Genomic DNA, 13,904 nt, shown 5'->3' on the forward strand with positions numbered 1-13,904 from the left:
ATGTAAAACTACTGGCACACCTAGTAGGAATGTGGCCAGAGACCGTTAAACTGTGAAGTTCAAAGCATTTAACAGATGTTGACAGACTTCATCAGTAGTTGCAAGTTTGTTTGGCAAGAGTGTAAATGATGTTAATTTGTATAGCTGTGCTCCACAAAAGAGCTTAATAGTTTGGCAGTTTTTGGCTCTTTTCTTAAATATTATTAATCATCTTACTCTTCTATCATCTGGAAATGTCATGAAACACAATTATACTCCAGTTCTGAAGGGCTCTCTAAAAAAAAGAATTGAAGGGAACATAATGTCTAAATAAAGAACAGTTAAAAGTCTGTTGGATGAAGCGATGCCATTTACACAGCAGAGACATTCTGCAGGTCATTATTTATTCCGTGCTGGTTTGAATAAATGATTCAAATATTGAATAAATGCTATTGTCATAATGTTCTCGTTCAGTAAAGCTGTTTGGCAGCAAGGAAGCACAGATGCTTTCATGGTGTAACAATAAGAGCAAAGCTGTATTATGCAATCTGTGCAAAAGAGCAGGTTTATTTGAAATTCTCTAAAGAAAGTGAACTGTAGCCATGACAATGAAAGTGAACAGACCAAAAACAAGTAAACTGAACAACCTCGTGGGTGGACACACTTTGACAAGGTTATGTGCTGAGACAATGTGGACTGAATTTACAGTTTATTTGGTGTGCGCACATGTGTGTGCGGGGGAGAAGCCGAGCCAGAGAAAAACAGAATGAACAGAGAAGAGAAAAAACTGACCAGGTGTCCCGTGTGTGAGTAAGCCAGCACCAACAGCAGTAACGCCAGAGCAACTCCCAGCAGCTCCCAGACTGAGCGCCGCAGAGCTCTGCCAAATACGGCCCACTCACGGAGAAACCGCAACTGGTGGGACGCCTGCATGAGCAAGGACACAGAGAGAGGGAGAGCAGGGAAACAGAAAGCAAAAATATGTGTTTGGAAAAAAAAAGTTATCTTGTAATTAAATCTAATTTAGCCAAAGGACACAAATGTTTCTCCATCACAAACACGTTTGGAGCCATTTTGAGTTTGTAATATAATGATGTGTGTAGAAACAGTCGTACCTTTCTCACAAAATAAGGGCGAATGCAAAAGTACCAGCAAATTAATAAAATATTGAGAAAAAGAGCTTCCTAATAAAATATGTTATGTAAGAAGTGTTTCCACATTGAGCTCCGGCTTCAGCCTACAGTTTATCAGACACTATTTTGTTCTTTACATTTAATTTAAAAGCTCTTTGCTTACTTACGCAGTTCTATAAGCACTCTTTTTGTTTCTTTTAGTCTGGAAAACTGGAAATAATACGCATTTCTTTTAAAGATGTTTACATTTTCTAAGCCAGCCTCATTCTTAGTGCGTACACACGGTCAGAGTTCTAAATTTGTACTGTAAGAAAATACAGATTCTGGGTTTATGCAAAACTTTGATTTGTGGTTTAAGCACAGTTTTGTGTATATGTTGTGTTTATGAATGTGGCCCGCTGCATTGATCACTGCCAATCAAAAACAACCTAATTAATGGATTTAAACAGCCATCACAAAGCAACAACAAAAATTAAGCTTAACTGCTTCAGCTTACTTCCATTTAGATATATGGGCAGAAACTAATAAATATATGTACATATATTTATTAGTTTCAGATGTAGCCATTCTTGTATTTTGCTTGTTTACATTATTGTATTTTGCACAACTCTGTTGCTTGTGAAGCTCGCACACAAGAATTTCACTCACATGTGCTGTACCAATGTACCTGCACATGTGATGTGACAATAAAAAGTGATTTGATTTAGTTGTGTTTACTTTAACAACTTTAACATTCATGTTTTGCCTCTTTAAAAATAAAAAGGGCAAAAGAATATGCTTATTATTGCATATTGTTAGTTATGCTTTTTGTTCCTTCTTATTTCGCTTTGTGAGGCATCTTATCTGTCACACACTTTGAACTGTATTTATACATTTAAAGACTATTTAAACTATTGTTGACACAAAACAATTGAAAAATTGAGTTGGATACATTTTTTATTTTTATTTTTTTATCCAGGCTGTACTCCAACTCTTGTCCTATGACTGTTGCCAATTCAAGGCCCATATGCCCTATGACACTGGGATAGGCTCCACCCCCCTCCAACCCTGATAAGAATAAGCAGCAGAAGATGGATAATACTGGGTTCATTTGTTAGAGTCTCAAACCTAAGCATCAGTTCTTCTCATAAGCCTAGTTTATGGTCATCACATTGGTGGTGATGTCACTATAGCTTCGCCACTGCTGCTTGAGGGAACGCCGTCTTCTCTGCAGTCTCTCAGAAACTTTCGATAATCTGAAAATGTCTGCTGACACGTCAATGAAATGTCTTCTCTCTGGCAAACCACGTCACAAAAATAAGAGCTGAAACCAAAATGACACCAAATCGTGGTGCGTCCCGGTGACTGTGACGTCACTACTGTCAAATGAGTATAAAACAGGCTTTAAGTTACATGTGCTGATAAATCTGAACAAACTGTCAGAGGTTAAAACACACTAAGACATTTCCTGTATTTCCATTATAGGTTATTTTATTTTGGTTAGCTTTATGAGCAGAACTTTATTTGTTTTTTCTCATTTAAAAACAAAACTTTACCTACAATGGCCTTGATGTTACAGAGATCGATTGGTAATGAAGACGTCGCAAATGTTAAATGTATACGCTCTTTATTTTCCTGCAGCTTTCAGCAAACATCGCTTCATCTTTAATAATCAACCGTGTGCTTGTTTGGGACTATTTTAGCTGTGAATTAACACAGACTTAGTTGATTAGTGAAGATTTACAACAGCAGCATTGTGTCTGTGAGAATGACTCTGTCAGCCAGAGCAACTTAACGACACACTGATGCTGTGTTTAATTATTTCAGAGATAACAAAGGAGCGCTACAGCGATAGTGATAATTGCTTCCACAGACAATAATCAAACCTATACTGAAAAAGGACAATCTTGACAAGACACAAATGAACAACTACAGGCCGATCTCAAATCTCCCATTTTTAAGTAAGATCATTGAAAAAGCAGTTTCTCAACAGCTCAATTACTTCTTAAAACAGAATAACTGCTATGATGCCTTCCAGTCAGGTTTTAGACAGAACCACAGCACTGAAACCGCTCTGACCAAAGTGTTTAATGACATATGTCTGAATACAGACAGTGGAAAAATGTCAGTCCTAGTTTTACTGGATCTCAGTGCAGCATTTGATACAGTTGACCACAACATATTACTCAAACGACTGGAGAACTGGACAGGTCTTTCAGGAACTGTACTAAACTGGTTCAAAACATACTTAGAAAACAGGAAATACTTTGTATCAATAGGTAACTTCGCATCTGAGCAGACAAGTATCACATGTGGAGTTCCCCAAGGTTCCATCTTGGGACCCCTTCTGTTTAACATCTACATGCTCCCACTGGCACAGATTATAAACAACAACAAAATAAACTATCACAGCTATGCAGATGACACACAAATATATATCACAATGTCACCAGGAGACCGAGGCCCTGTACAGGCTCTTGGTAAATGCATTGAGGAAATCAATGACTGGTTGTGCCACAATTTTCTCCAGCTAAACAAAAACAAAACTGAGGTAATAGTCTTTGGCGCCAAAGAAAAACGATTACAGGTCACCAGAGAACTTCAATCTATACACCTAAAAACCACAAACCAGGCGAGAAATTTGGGTGTAGTGATGGATGCAGACCTAAACTGGAAAAACACATTAAGACAATAACAAAATCATCTTACTATCACCTCAAGAATATTTCAAGGATAAAAGATCTGATGTCTCAACAGGACCTGGAAAAACTAGTCCATGCATTCATCTTTAGTAGGCTTGATTACTGTAACAGCATCTTTACAGGTCTACCTAAAAAATCAGTCAGACAACTACAGCTCATTCAGAACTCTGCTGCTCGAGTCCTCACTAAGACCAAAAAAGTGGACCACATCAGTCCAGCTCTGAGGTCCTTACACTGGCTGCCTGTCCGTCAGAGGATAGACTTTAAAGTTCTGATGCTGGTCTATAAAGCTCTGAATGGTTTAGGACCAAAATACATCAATGACCTCCTGACCCAGTATGAACCATCCAGATCCCTCAGGTCATCTGGATCCGGTCTTTTATCAGTTCCCAGAGTCAGAACCAGACACGGAGAAGCTGCATTCAGCTTTTATGCTCCTTATATCTGGAACAAACTCCCAGAAAGCCTCAGATCAGCTGAAACACTCAGTTTATTTAAATCCAGGTTGAAGACTCACCTGTTCTCAGCTGCATTTGAATAAAGCACCAAATCCACACTTTTAAGCTTAAATTTCAAAACTTACATTTAACTACTGATTTTATCTACTGTTCTGATTTTATGTTTTGATTTTATATACTGTTTTGTTTGTTTGTTAATTAGTTAGTTTATTTGCTTGTTTTATTCAATTTTAAATCATGCTTTTTATTTGTTCTTGTTTCTAATGTCTCTGTAAAGCACTTTGAATCACCTTGTTGTTGAATTGTGCTATACAAATAAACTTGCCTTGCCTTGCCTATTGATATTAGATTCATTTCATTGCTGCTTTTTGGTCTTAGATTGGATTTGTTGTCAATAAGAAGTCAAAATCATTACAATTGTTTTCTAAAACGTGAATAATGTTTCTTTCCTCTTCAACGCATTCCCAGATCGTTATACAAGCAAAAATGTCATAAACAACATGCAACATATTTGTAAAATTACCCTGGATTCCTCTCTTTCTTTCTTACCTTGAGTACCAGTATGAACAACAGCAAGGCAGACATGACGGTGTACATCTGAGTCTGTCTGGCCAGGGGGTAGAAATCTGTGAAGGTATCCCGAGGGTGCTTCAGGTATGATGTCCATTGCTGTTTAGCTATTATGCAGCGGCACAGGTGTATTCCGAATACAGACGCTGCTAGAGACAGTTTACAGATACCCAGGAGTCTCCAGGCTGACAGCAGGTACCTATAGCCTTCTCTGAGGAAGCCCAATATGCCCCGAACGAGGAAATACAACACCAAGGCGAGGAGGATGATCTGGAACCACAAAGTGCCATTTTAAAAATGATACTAAAGGGAAAACGAAACAGCTGTAGTTCAAGGATTCATGGTTATGGGAATGTTTACCATTAGAAGAAGCTGCAGGTCCAGCCCTGTGATTGGCCACAATGTGATGACAATGAGGTCAAAGCTGGACTGGGCACGCTCAGAGACTGGGAACTCAAACAGGAAGGAAAAGACTGCCAGCAGGTTTGTGTTTACGTTATAGAGAGAGAATTCCACAAACACGGCGCGAGTCCTATGAACATGAACACAACAAAACACGCAGTTAGTGCACATGATAAGATCAGGAGCCCACATTTAAGCTGATAACAGTATTTGGTCATTTAAATTTCTGATTTACTGGCCCCACTGATATATCGGGCTCTAACCAAGCATCAAAATATTTCACATAGTTTCGGTCAGGTATCTGTTTTGATACTTTGATACTTTGTTGAGCTGATTATGTTATAGGTTTAGTTTGTTAGAAGAATGACACTAACAATTATTGACAGGTTTACATGAAAATTCTTCCAGATGTGGGTCTTGGCCCAACTTAGAAGTGATTAACTTCTGGAATTGATCTGGGACCATAATTTTTTTTTTTGGAAGGATTTGTTTTCCAAGCGTGAGTACTTGGGGACATTTTAATGTCTTTGAGAAATTATCATCAATATATCAAAGCAGACCAGAACCAGGGCCTGAAATCATGTCCGTTGAAGGGATCTTCTGCCTTGGAGGAGGTATGTAGACTGCTCTTGTATTTTATTTATGGCAGGAAGTTTTATTTCAAATGAGAAATAAAGGGTACAAACAAAAAATGATTTGACGCAATTTTACTGAGTTATCATTCTTAGAAACAGTTGTTAAATGTTAGCCAACATTCTCAGTGCATTCAGCACTGGATTGTTTTCTGTGTCTTATTTTGATGTTTCATGTTTTACTGATTGTGCAGTGCTTTAATTACTGCAGGCTCCGGGGCAAATTGAGAAAACAGCTCATGATCTGACAGTAAACCTCCGCTCAAGATTTCTAAAGCAAAGGCCGCAGTTGTGTTTGATTCCAAACATTGTGAAATTATTAGCACAATAACATGTACCCAGTTTCTACTCCCTTGCAAATTGCCCCTAAATTTTGGAACAACCTGGTCAATGAAATCAATGAGCATGACCTCTTTCAGGTCATATTCTCACTCCCTCACTGCCAGATGATCTCACCCTTCGCTGGACCGGAAAGCATTTGTTTTTGGTCTTGGGCAAGGTTGGCATACACACCAGATGTGCAGCATGCCAACATCCAAGTGAACTCCACGTGGGCCAGAATATGGCATGTTTAACTGTTTACTGGACTGAACCAACTGGACTTTGCAGGTCAAACTGGCTCAGCTCAGTCCACAGCCACTGGTGTGAGTACATGTTTAAAAAATGCAAAACACTGTGCTGTCCTGAACAATACAAAGGAAAATGTGTTTTAATTATTTTGCTGTAACTCAGACTTTACATGTCCTACTGCTGTAGTCATGTCTTCACATGATCACTACCTAGAGTCGAGCCAGTGCAGCTGTTGCAGCTGCTTTAAGGAGGAGGCGGCTTCTTCCAGGCTTCTGTTTAGCTGGTGAACCACATCTCTGCTGTTATACACCCCCATCCGATCCAAACGCCACACCCTTGGAAAACGTGTGGGAGAAATTACAAAAGAGAAAGAAGTGAACAGGGGACATCAAAGAAAGCCAGATGTTAAAAACAAAACTAAGCAGAACATTAACATCCACCAGCTTGTCGTCAACCCATTTAGAATTAGATTTTGAGTTCATATCTACACCTTTTATGGATTTTTGCCTATTTGGCATAGCCAAATGGAAAAGCTCATAAAAGAAATCTGCAAGTCCAAAATGCATGTATGAGACTTTATCTGAAAAGTAATATCTTCCGTTTTCTCTTAGTCTATCTCTAACGCTAAACAGGTTACCAATGACCTGCAAATTAACAATAGTTAATAACTTTTAATAGCCATACAGACACAAGCAGGTTTTCAATAATTTCCTTACCAATCTGAATCCATGGCACCAAAAACTGTACTATTATCCTCTTCTTTACTTGGAGATATGACCAAGTGCTTTCCCCAGAGAGATGATGTGTTTTCTGACCTAAGAGAATCTGCTAATGGAAAAGTTTTGAAAAGATTACAATGACGTCCATCTGCATTTATTTCATCAGTTTACCCAGAAAAAAAGAATGCAATCATAAAACGCAATTCAGATAATAGTCAGGATCCTGAAATATTAAACATTATGTCTCTGACTCAGTAGTACTACTGAAGAAAGCTACACAAAGAAGCAAAAAATAGATTCAATAAGTCTGAGATGTGCTCTGTCAAAGAGCTCTGATCTAGCTCCAAACAAGTTCACATCTCAGTAAAGATAGTGGCCACAAAGAAATCTCACCCTGTGCGTCACGGATTTGTCTGAGCCTCAATGTGCCGAGTAACACGCTTCCTGTGTCTCTCAAGAGGGCAGACTCATCCAGGAGCCGTGGCAACATGGAGTCATGCAGCCACGCTAGAACATCTTCTCGGCTAAAAAAACCCAAAAACACAAGGAAGGTTATTTGTCCCACGCGGACAAACAGGCTGAAGAGGAACATACAGGATGGTCGTGCCCACTCAGTAAGACTTAACACTATAATAGAAGACACTCTAGAGCTGAGCACAGGTAGTTTGTGATAGAATTTCACATCTGATCTCTTTTATTTTAAAGAAAATGACAAAATCAGGTGAAATCCTGAGAGAAAATCTGCTGCCATAAAATCCTTCCTAAGACTTCTCACAGTCTTATGAGCAAGTCAGCCTTTACAAATGAGAGCAGCAACAAGGTTTTGGAAACATTAAACCACGAAAATATTCCAGCTCTATTCATGTACATTCATACCTGCTGATGTTGTGGTACTCGGGTGTGTGTAGGGCTCGCTGCAGCTGAGTGCGCAGCCTGAGGCTGTGAGTGTCTTTGGCTGAGTCGGAATAGTTGAGAAGCACAACGACCAACAGGAAAAACATATAGACCAGAAAATTCTGAAAATAAGAGAAAAGAATTCTGTTATTGATCACCATTTAAAGATTTAAATATTGAAAGGAGACTCCAGCATCATCTCTCTCTAACCCACTATATTCTCTTCTTCACTGACCTTCAGCATCGTGTGCAGCATGTGGACCTTGCGGGCCTGGTGTCGGGCCTGAGACAGAGCAAAGCCCTGTGGAGGTCTCACCCTCGGTACCCGCTGGACCACTCTCTCCACCCTGGGGAACTCCACCAGCACATCCTGGTCCTCAGGACGCAGCCGGCGCACACACAGTGCGTAGTAAACTGCTTCACACAGCACCTGTGGGGCACATGGCAGATAACTTGTTATGCTAAGCAACCAATTTCAAAGTCCAGAATTTTGATGTTGCATTTACTCAACCCAAAGTCAAATGTGTGGTCCAAATCGATCCACTCTAAGGAACATTGGACAACCTACTATTAACACAACAACAGCCAGATGGCAATTTAGTGAAAATGGGTGTCTGAGACATTGAAAATATAGAAAAATCTTGTGGGAACAATCAACTTGTCCTTTCTGAACTCATCTCAAACATTTTAAGGGTCCAAAGTGGTGCAATAATACATTCTCTAACCCTGCTTTAAGTGTGTTTTTGACACTTAATGGTACTGTAACAACATAACATTATCAGGTTCTGAAGATGGTGTGGTGAATGTATGCCTTTTTAGATTCACAGCAGATATATGAAACAGCCTCAAGCAGCCAAACTGGCTCTAAAAGCGAATCAATCCCCATAGACGCCCACGTTAAAACCCCCAACATTACTGAAGCAAGAAAAAATGTTTAAAACATCTTTAAATACTCTAAAGTTAAGGACATGCGTGCTTTGACTAACACGTCCAAATAAAGTACTTCTGGATCAAGAAAAAAACCAAGACAGCAGTGAGCAAAACACTAAAAATGAGATTTCACAAAGGACTCTTCAAAATAATGGCTGATGTCATGGTGACCACATCTGTCTTTTATACAGTGTATGAGCTGCTGTCTTCATTTGGGGGCACTGTATCTTGTCACTTCACTTTAATTCAATTGATATAGGCCCAAATGACAACAAGAGTTTTATATTGTAAGTTAAAGAACATACAATAATACAGAGAAAACCCCAACAATCAAACAACTCCAGTGACTTGGCATGTACAGTGGGGCAAAAAAGTATTTAGTCAGCCACCGATTGTGCAAGTTCCCCCACCTAAAATGATGACAGAGATCAGTAATTTGCACCAGAGGTACACTTCAACTGTGAGAGACAGAATGTGAAAAAAAAATCCATGAATCCACATGGTAGGATTTGTAAAGAATTTATTCGTAAATCAGGGTGGAAAATAAGTATTTGGTCAATAACAAAAATACAACTCAATACTTTGTAACATAACCTTTGTTGGCAATAACAGAGGTCAAACGTTTACTATAGGTCTTTACCAGGTTTGCACACACAGTAGCTGGTATTTTGGCCCATTCCTCCATGCAGATCTTCTCGAGAGCAGTGATGTTTTGGGGCTGTCGCCGAGCAACATGGACTTTCAACTCCCGCCACAGATTTTCTATGGGGTTGAGGTCTGGAGACTGGCTAGGCCACTCCAGGCCTTTCAAATGCTTCTTACAGAGCCACTCCTTTGTTGCCCGGGCGGTGTGTTTTGGGTCATTGTCATGTTGGAAGACGCAGCCTCGTTTCATCTTCAAAGTTCTCACTGATGGAAGGAGGTTTTGGCTTAAAATCTCACGATACATGGCCCCATTCATTCTGTCCTTAACACGGATCAGTCGTCCTGTCCCCTTGGCAGAAAAACAGCCCCATAGCATGATGTTTCCACCCCCATGCTTCACAGTAGGTATGGTGTTCTTGGGATGCAACTCAGTATTCTTCTTCCTCCAAACACGACGAGTTGAGTTTTTACCAAAAAGTTCTACTTTGGTTTCATCTGACCACATGACATTCTCCCAATCCTCTGCTGTATCATCCATGTGCTCTCTGGCAAACTTCAGACGGGCCTGGACATGCACTGGCTTCAGCAGCGGAACACGTCTGGCACTGCGGGATTTGACTCCCTGCCGTTGTAGTGTGTTACTGATGGTGACCTTTGTTATTTTGGTCCCAGCTCTCTGCAGGTCATTCACCAGGTCCCCCCGTGTGGTTCTGGGATCTTTGCTCACCGTTCTCATGATCATTTTGACCCCACGGGATGAGATCTTGCGTGGAGCCCCAGATCGAGGGAGATTATCAGTGGTCTTGTATGTCTTCCATTTTCTGATGATTGCTCCCACAGTTGATTTTTTCACACCAAGCTGCTTGCCTATTGTAGATTCACTCTTCCCAGTCTGGTGCAGGTCTACAATACTTTTCCTGGTGTCCTTCGAAAGCTCTTTGGTCTTGGCCATGGCGGAGTTTGGAGTCTGACTGTTTGAGGCTGTGGACAGGTGTCTTTTATACAGATGATGAGTTCAAACAGGTGCCATTCATACAGGTAACAAGTGGGGGACAGAAAAGCTTCTTACAGAAGACGTTACAGGTCTGTGAGAGCCAGAGATTTTCCTTGTTTGAGGTGACCAAATACTTATTTTCCACCCTGATTTACGAATAAATTCTTTACAAATCCTACCATGTGAATTCATGGATTTTTTTTCACATTCTGTCTCTCACAGTTGAAGTGTACCTCTGGTGCAAATTACTGACCTCTGTCATCATTTTAAGTGGGGGAACTTGCACAATCGGTGGCTGACTAAATACTTTTTTGCCCCACTGTAGTTGGGAAAAAATGGGAAGAAAAAAACTCTTAACAGGAAGAAACCTCTGGAAAAACCAGGGAGAGGCTGAGACAGGACAAAAGACACACTATGAAATCTTTGCAAAACCAGTGTCTTTACCTTAATTGGCTCCAACAGTAGAAATGAGCAGAAGAAACTAGCAAAGCAGGAGATTAACCACATCATGGCAACATTCTGACTGAACCCATAGCCAGCCCAAACTGAAACACCATTGGCCAGAGCGATTCCTGCCCAGCTGCCCCACATGGCAGCACGTCCACACCAAGGTGGAAACCGTCTTGGACGACACACATCTGTTACAACTGTGAAAAGAAGAATACGGTGCCAAAGACAAAACAAATACAAATCATCAGGCACTGAAAACTTTAGGAAGTATTTAAGCGTAAAACTACTTAACTGAAAAAAACGAGCATTTTAATGATCCTTTTAGACTCTTTGAAGGTTATTTTGCACTTTGCAAAAGAAAGCAGAGTTCTTGGAGACTTTGAGTCTTCAAGGACTTCAAAGTCTTTTCGATTAGTAACGTAATTAGTAAATATATCAAGTTTCCAGAGAAAGAATAAATGACATTGTAAGTTTGATGCCTTTTCAATTTACCTTTTCTATCGCAACCAAGGACATATGTCACTTATTAAACATTGAGACTGCAAAACGAAAGCACAATGCACACACACGCTGGTTTCACATCAAAGCACAACTATAAAGGCTCAGTCACACATCTGGCAGTACAAGACTGATTACTCTGTGAAAGTAACAGCCTTTTTTCTTTTTAAGAGTAATCACCAAACTTTGCTTTACCTAATGAGAGTTATAAGCCTTCTAAAACCCTTGGATAGGTGATTTATGTGTCCTCTCTTACTAATCTAAACAAAGAGACAGCAGGAAACTTTAAAAATAGAACATCTATGGGGGCAAATAACATCTGGATGGTCTTTTAAAGGGACAGTTCAAATCAAAATGTAAAAATCAAATCTGCATATTTTTTCCCTGGGCTGTAGTACTATTTATTATAAAAGTCTGCCTTCTCTTAATTTCTATTTTACAAGTCAGTATTTTACAAATAAAATATTTAATTTTGAGAATAATTTTCTGAATAAACTATGAATCGTTAAAATTTGGTGAGACTGTTTAGTGCATTCCTAATTGTAATTCTTCAAAGTTTAATCAGTAAATTTGAATTTTACTAGATAATTCAAACTGCCTGCACACACACCTGTGTTTGAGGTGAAGGCTGTCTTTGGTGGGTCCCGCCTCACAGATTCCAGAAGAAGAGGGTCATTCAGCTTTGTCAGGAGAATCACTTCAGTCTTATCTTCAAAAATGCTCGACCTGCGACACAAACAGTGGCAACACAAAATCAAGCGAATCTACACAGGTCTCAAACGATTCTGGGGAATTCCTTGTCCAGAATATAACTTACAGGTCAGCCATCTCGCTTTCATCTGCCTGAGGAAAGAAGTTCTGTCCGTCTGCCAGTATGTGCTTGATCAGATCTTCATCTATAAGAAGACAGTGTGAAACTGGATCATCATACACATTCATTAAATTCAGTCACTAAACGAACTCGCTGCCATGTCTTTCTGGGGTTTCTGAAATGTAACGTGTTAACTTTTCTCAGTTATTAACATGGTCATAACCGATCCAACTACTCAGCTATGACAGAAAACCGCTACTGAAGATGCGCTCTATGATTACAGACACAATTTGTGTAATTCTGCCTCTCTGCACTACCTCCGAGGATTTTAAACCAAACAATCAATCTGTGATTGAAGTGACTTTAATCTTTAATTCAAGGGGCTTTAAAGAAGATTTGCATGAACTATTCAGGAATTACAGCAATTTTTACAAGAGTCAAAAAAGAGTCAAAAAGAAGCAGTTTCATGGCCTGTTTTCTTGTTATTTCATGACAAATTAAGCAGAATATCTTGAAGCTGATTCAAAGCATTGAATTGGTATTTTGTAGTTTTTCAGTGTAATGTTGAAATGTAATGTTTCTACTTCCTTTAGGGTCTGTATGATCCTCCTTTGTTGCACCAAACCTCTTCATATGCTTCTCCTGAGGCCTCTTTTCCCCTTGTTTGGCAGCTCCATATTCATACATCATACACACACATTTTTCTAGTATATCCACTGTCCCTCCTCTGTACATGTCCAAATCTTAGCCTTGCTTCTCTAATTTTGTCTAGGTGGCTGCAGTAAAACCCCGGCAGAGCATCACAGTGGAGGAAGTACAGTCCCTCGCTATAACGCGGTTCACTTTTCGTGGCCTCGCTGTTTCGCAGATTTTTTATTTGTGGAATTTTGCATGTTTTTGGGTTGTTGGTTTTTTTAACAGCGCATTGTGTTCTGCATCCTGTTTGGCTGTGGACCATTGTCAATTAATCTCCTCCGTGCCGTGTCACCTGTACAGTACAGAATGTGTTCAGCTTGTCAAATTTACATAAATCTTCGATCCCTAGCAGTGTGACTCTGAAGTGCTGAAACTGAAACTGTGCTCTGAAGTGAGAAACAAAACAGTCAGATAAGTCAAACTTTACTGAACTCATTCTTCTTGCTTCCTCTACTTCTGTACCATTGAATCATTAATGTTGCATTCTCTGGCAGCTGCTCTATTAACATGTTCTGGACCTGAAAACAGGGTTTGATCTTTGTTTTCATCCTATAATACTGGACTTATTTTTCTATGAAGGTTTGAGCTTCTTGTTTAAACAAGAGAGAAAAGTGTGAAAATGTTCATGCCTGTCTGAGAAAACTGTCTAAAGTGTGTAGTGACTAGTGAGGGATTTTACAGCCTTAAAACTTCTATAATAATTGTAAAAAATAAAGTTGGCTACTTTAATTTCACCTATCACAGGTTATTTTTAGAGCGTAACTCCCGCGATAAACGAGGGACCACTGTACCGCATTTGGTGATGTCCACTGATTCTTGATGTCAACTAAAGTGCTTTTATT

The 13,904-nt window shown here is 39.7% G+C and overlaps 1 protein-coding gene across 2 annotated transcripts in view; it reads right to left on the reverse strand.

Annotated features, from left to right (window-relative positions):
* The window catches only part of pkd1a (polycystic kidney disease 1a), an 84,641-nt gene that overhangs the window by 5,480 nt on the left and 65,257 nt on the right, over positions 1-13,904 (reverse strand). The window contains exons 44-54 of one of the 2 annotated variants that reach the window (XM_026170195.1): positions 12,373-12,451; positions 12,166-12,281; positions 11,052-11,254; positions 8,274-8,468; positions 8,021-8,160; positions 7,538-7,668; positions 7,142-7,250; positions 6,635-6,760; positions 5,182-5,353; positions 4,801-5,091; positions 772-906 (exon numbers count right to left, since the gene is read on the reverse strand). In XM_026170195.1, coding sequence (XP_026025980.1) covers positions 772-906; positions 4,801-5,091; positions 5,182-5,353; positions 6,635-6,760; positions 7,142-7,250; positions 7,538-7,668; positions 8,021-8,160; positions 8,274-8,468; positions 11,052-11,254; positions 12,166-12,281; positions 12,373-12,451 — 1,697 coding nt within the window. Of the gene's footprint in view, positions 1-771; positions 907-4,800; positions 5,092-5,181; positions 5,354-6,634; positions 6,761-7,141; positions 7,254-7,537; positions 7,669-8,020; positions 8,161-8,273; positions 8,469-11,051; positions 11,255-12,165; positions 12,282-12,372; positions 12,452-13,904 lie in introns of both variants that reach the window. The other variant, XM_026170194.1, reaches the window with a different exon arrangement.

The sequence above is a fragment of the Astatotilapia calliptera genome, chromosome 6 (genome assembly GCF_900246225.1).
Source record: "Astatotilapia calliptera chromosome 6, fAstCal1.2, whole genome shotgun sequence".
NCBI classification, from domain to species: Eukaryota; Metazoa; Chordata; class Actinopteri; order Cichliformes; family Cichlidae; genus Astatotilapia; species Astatotilapia calliptera.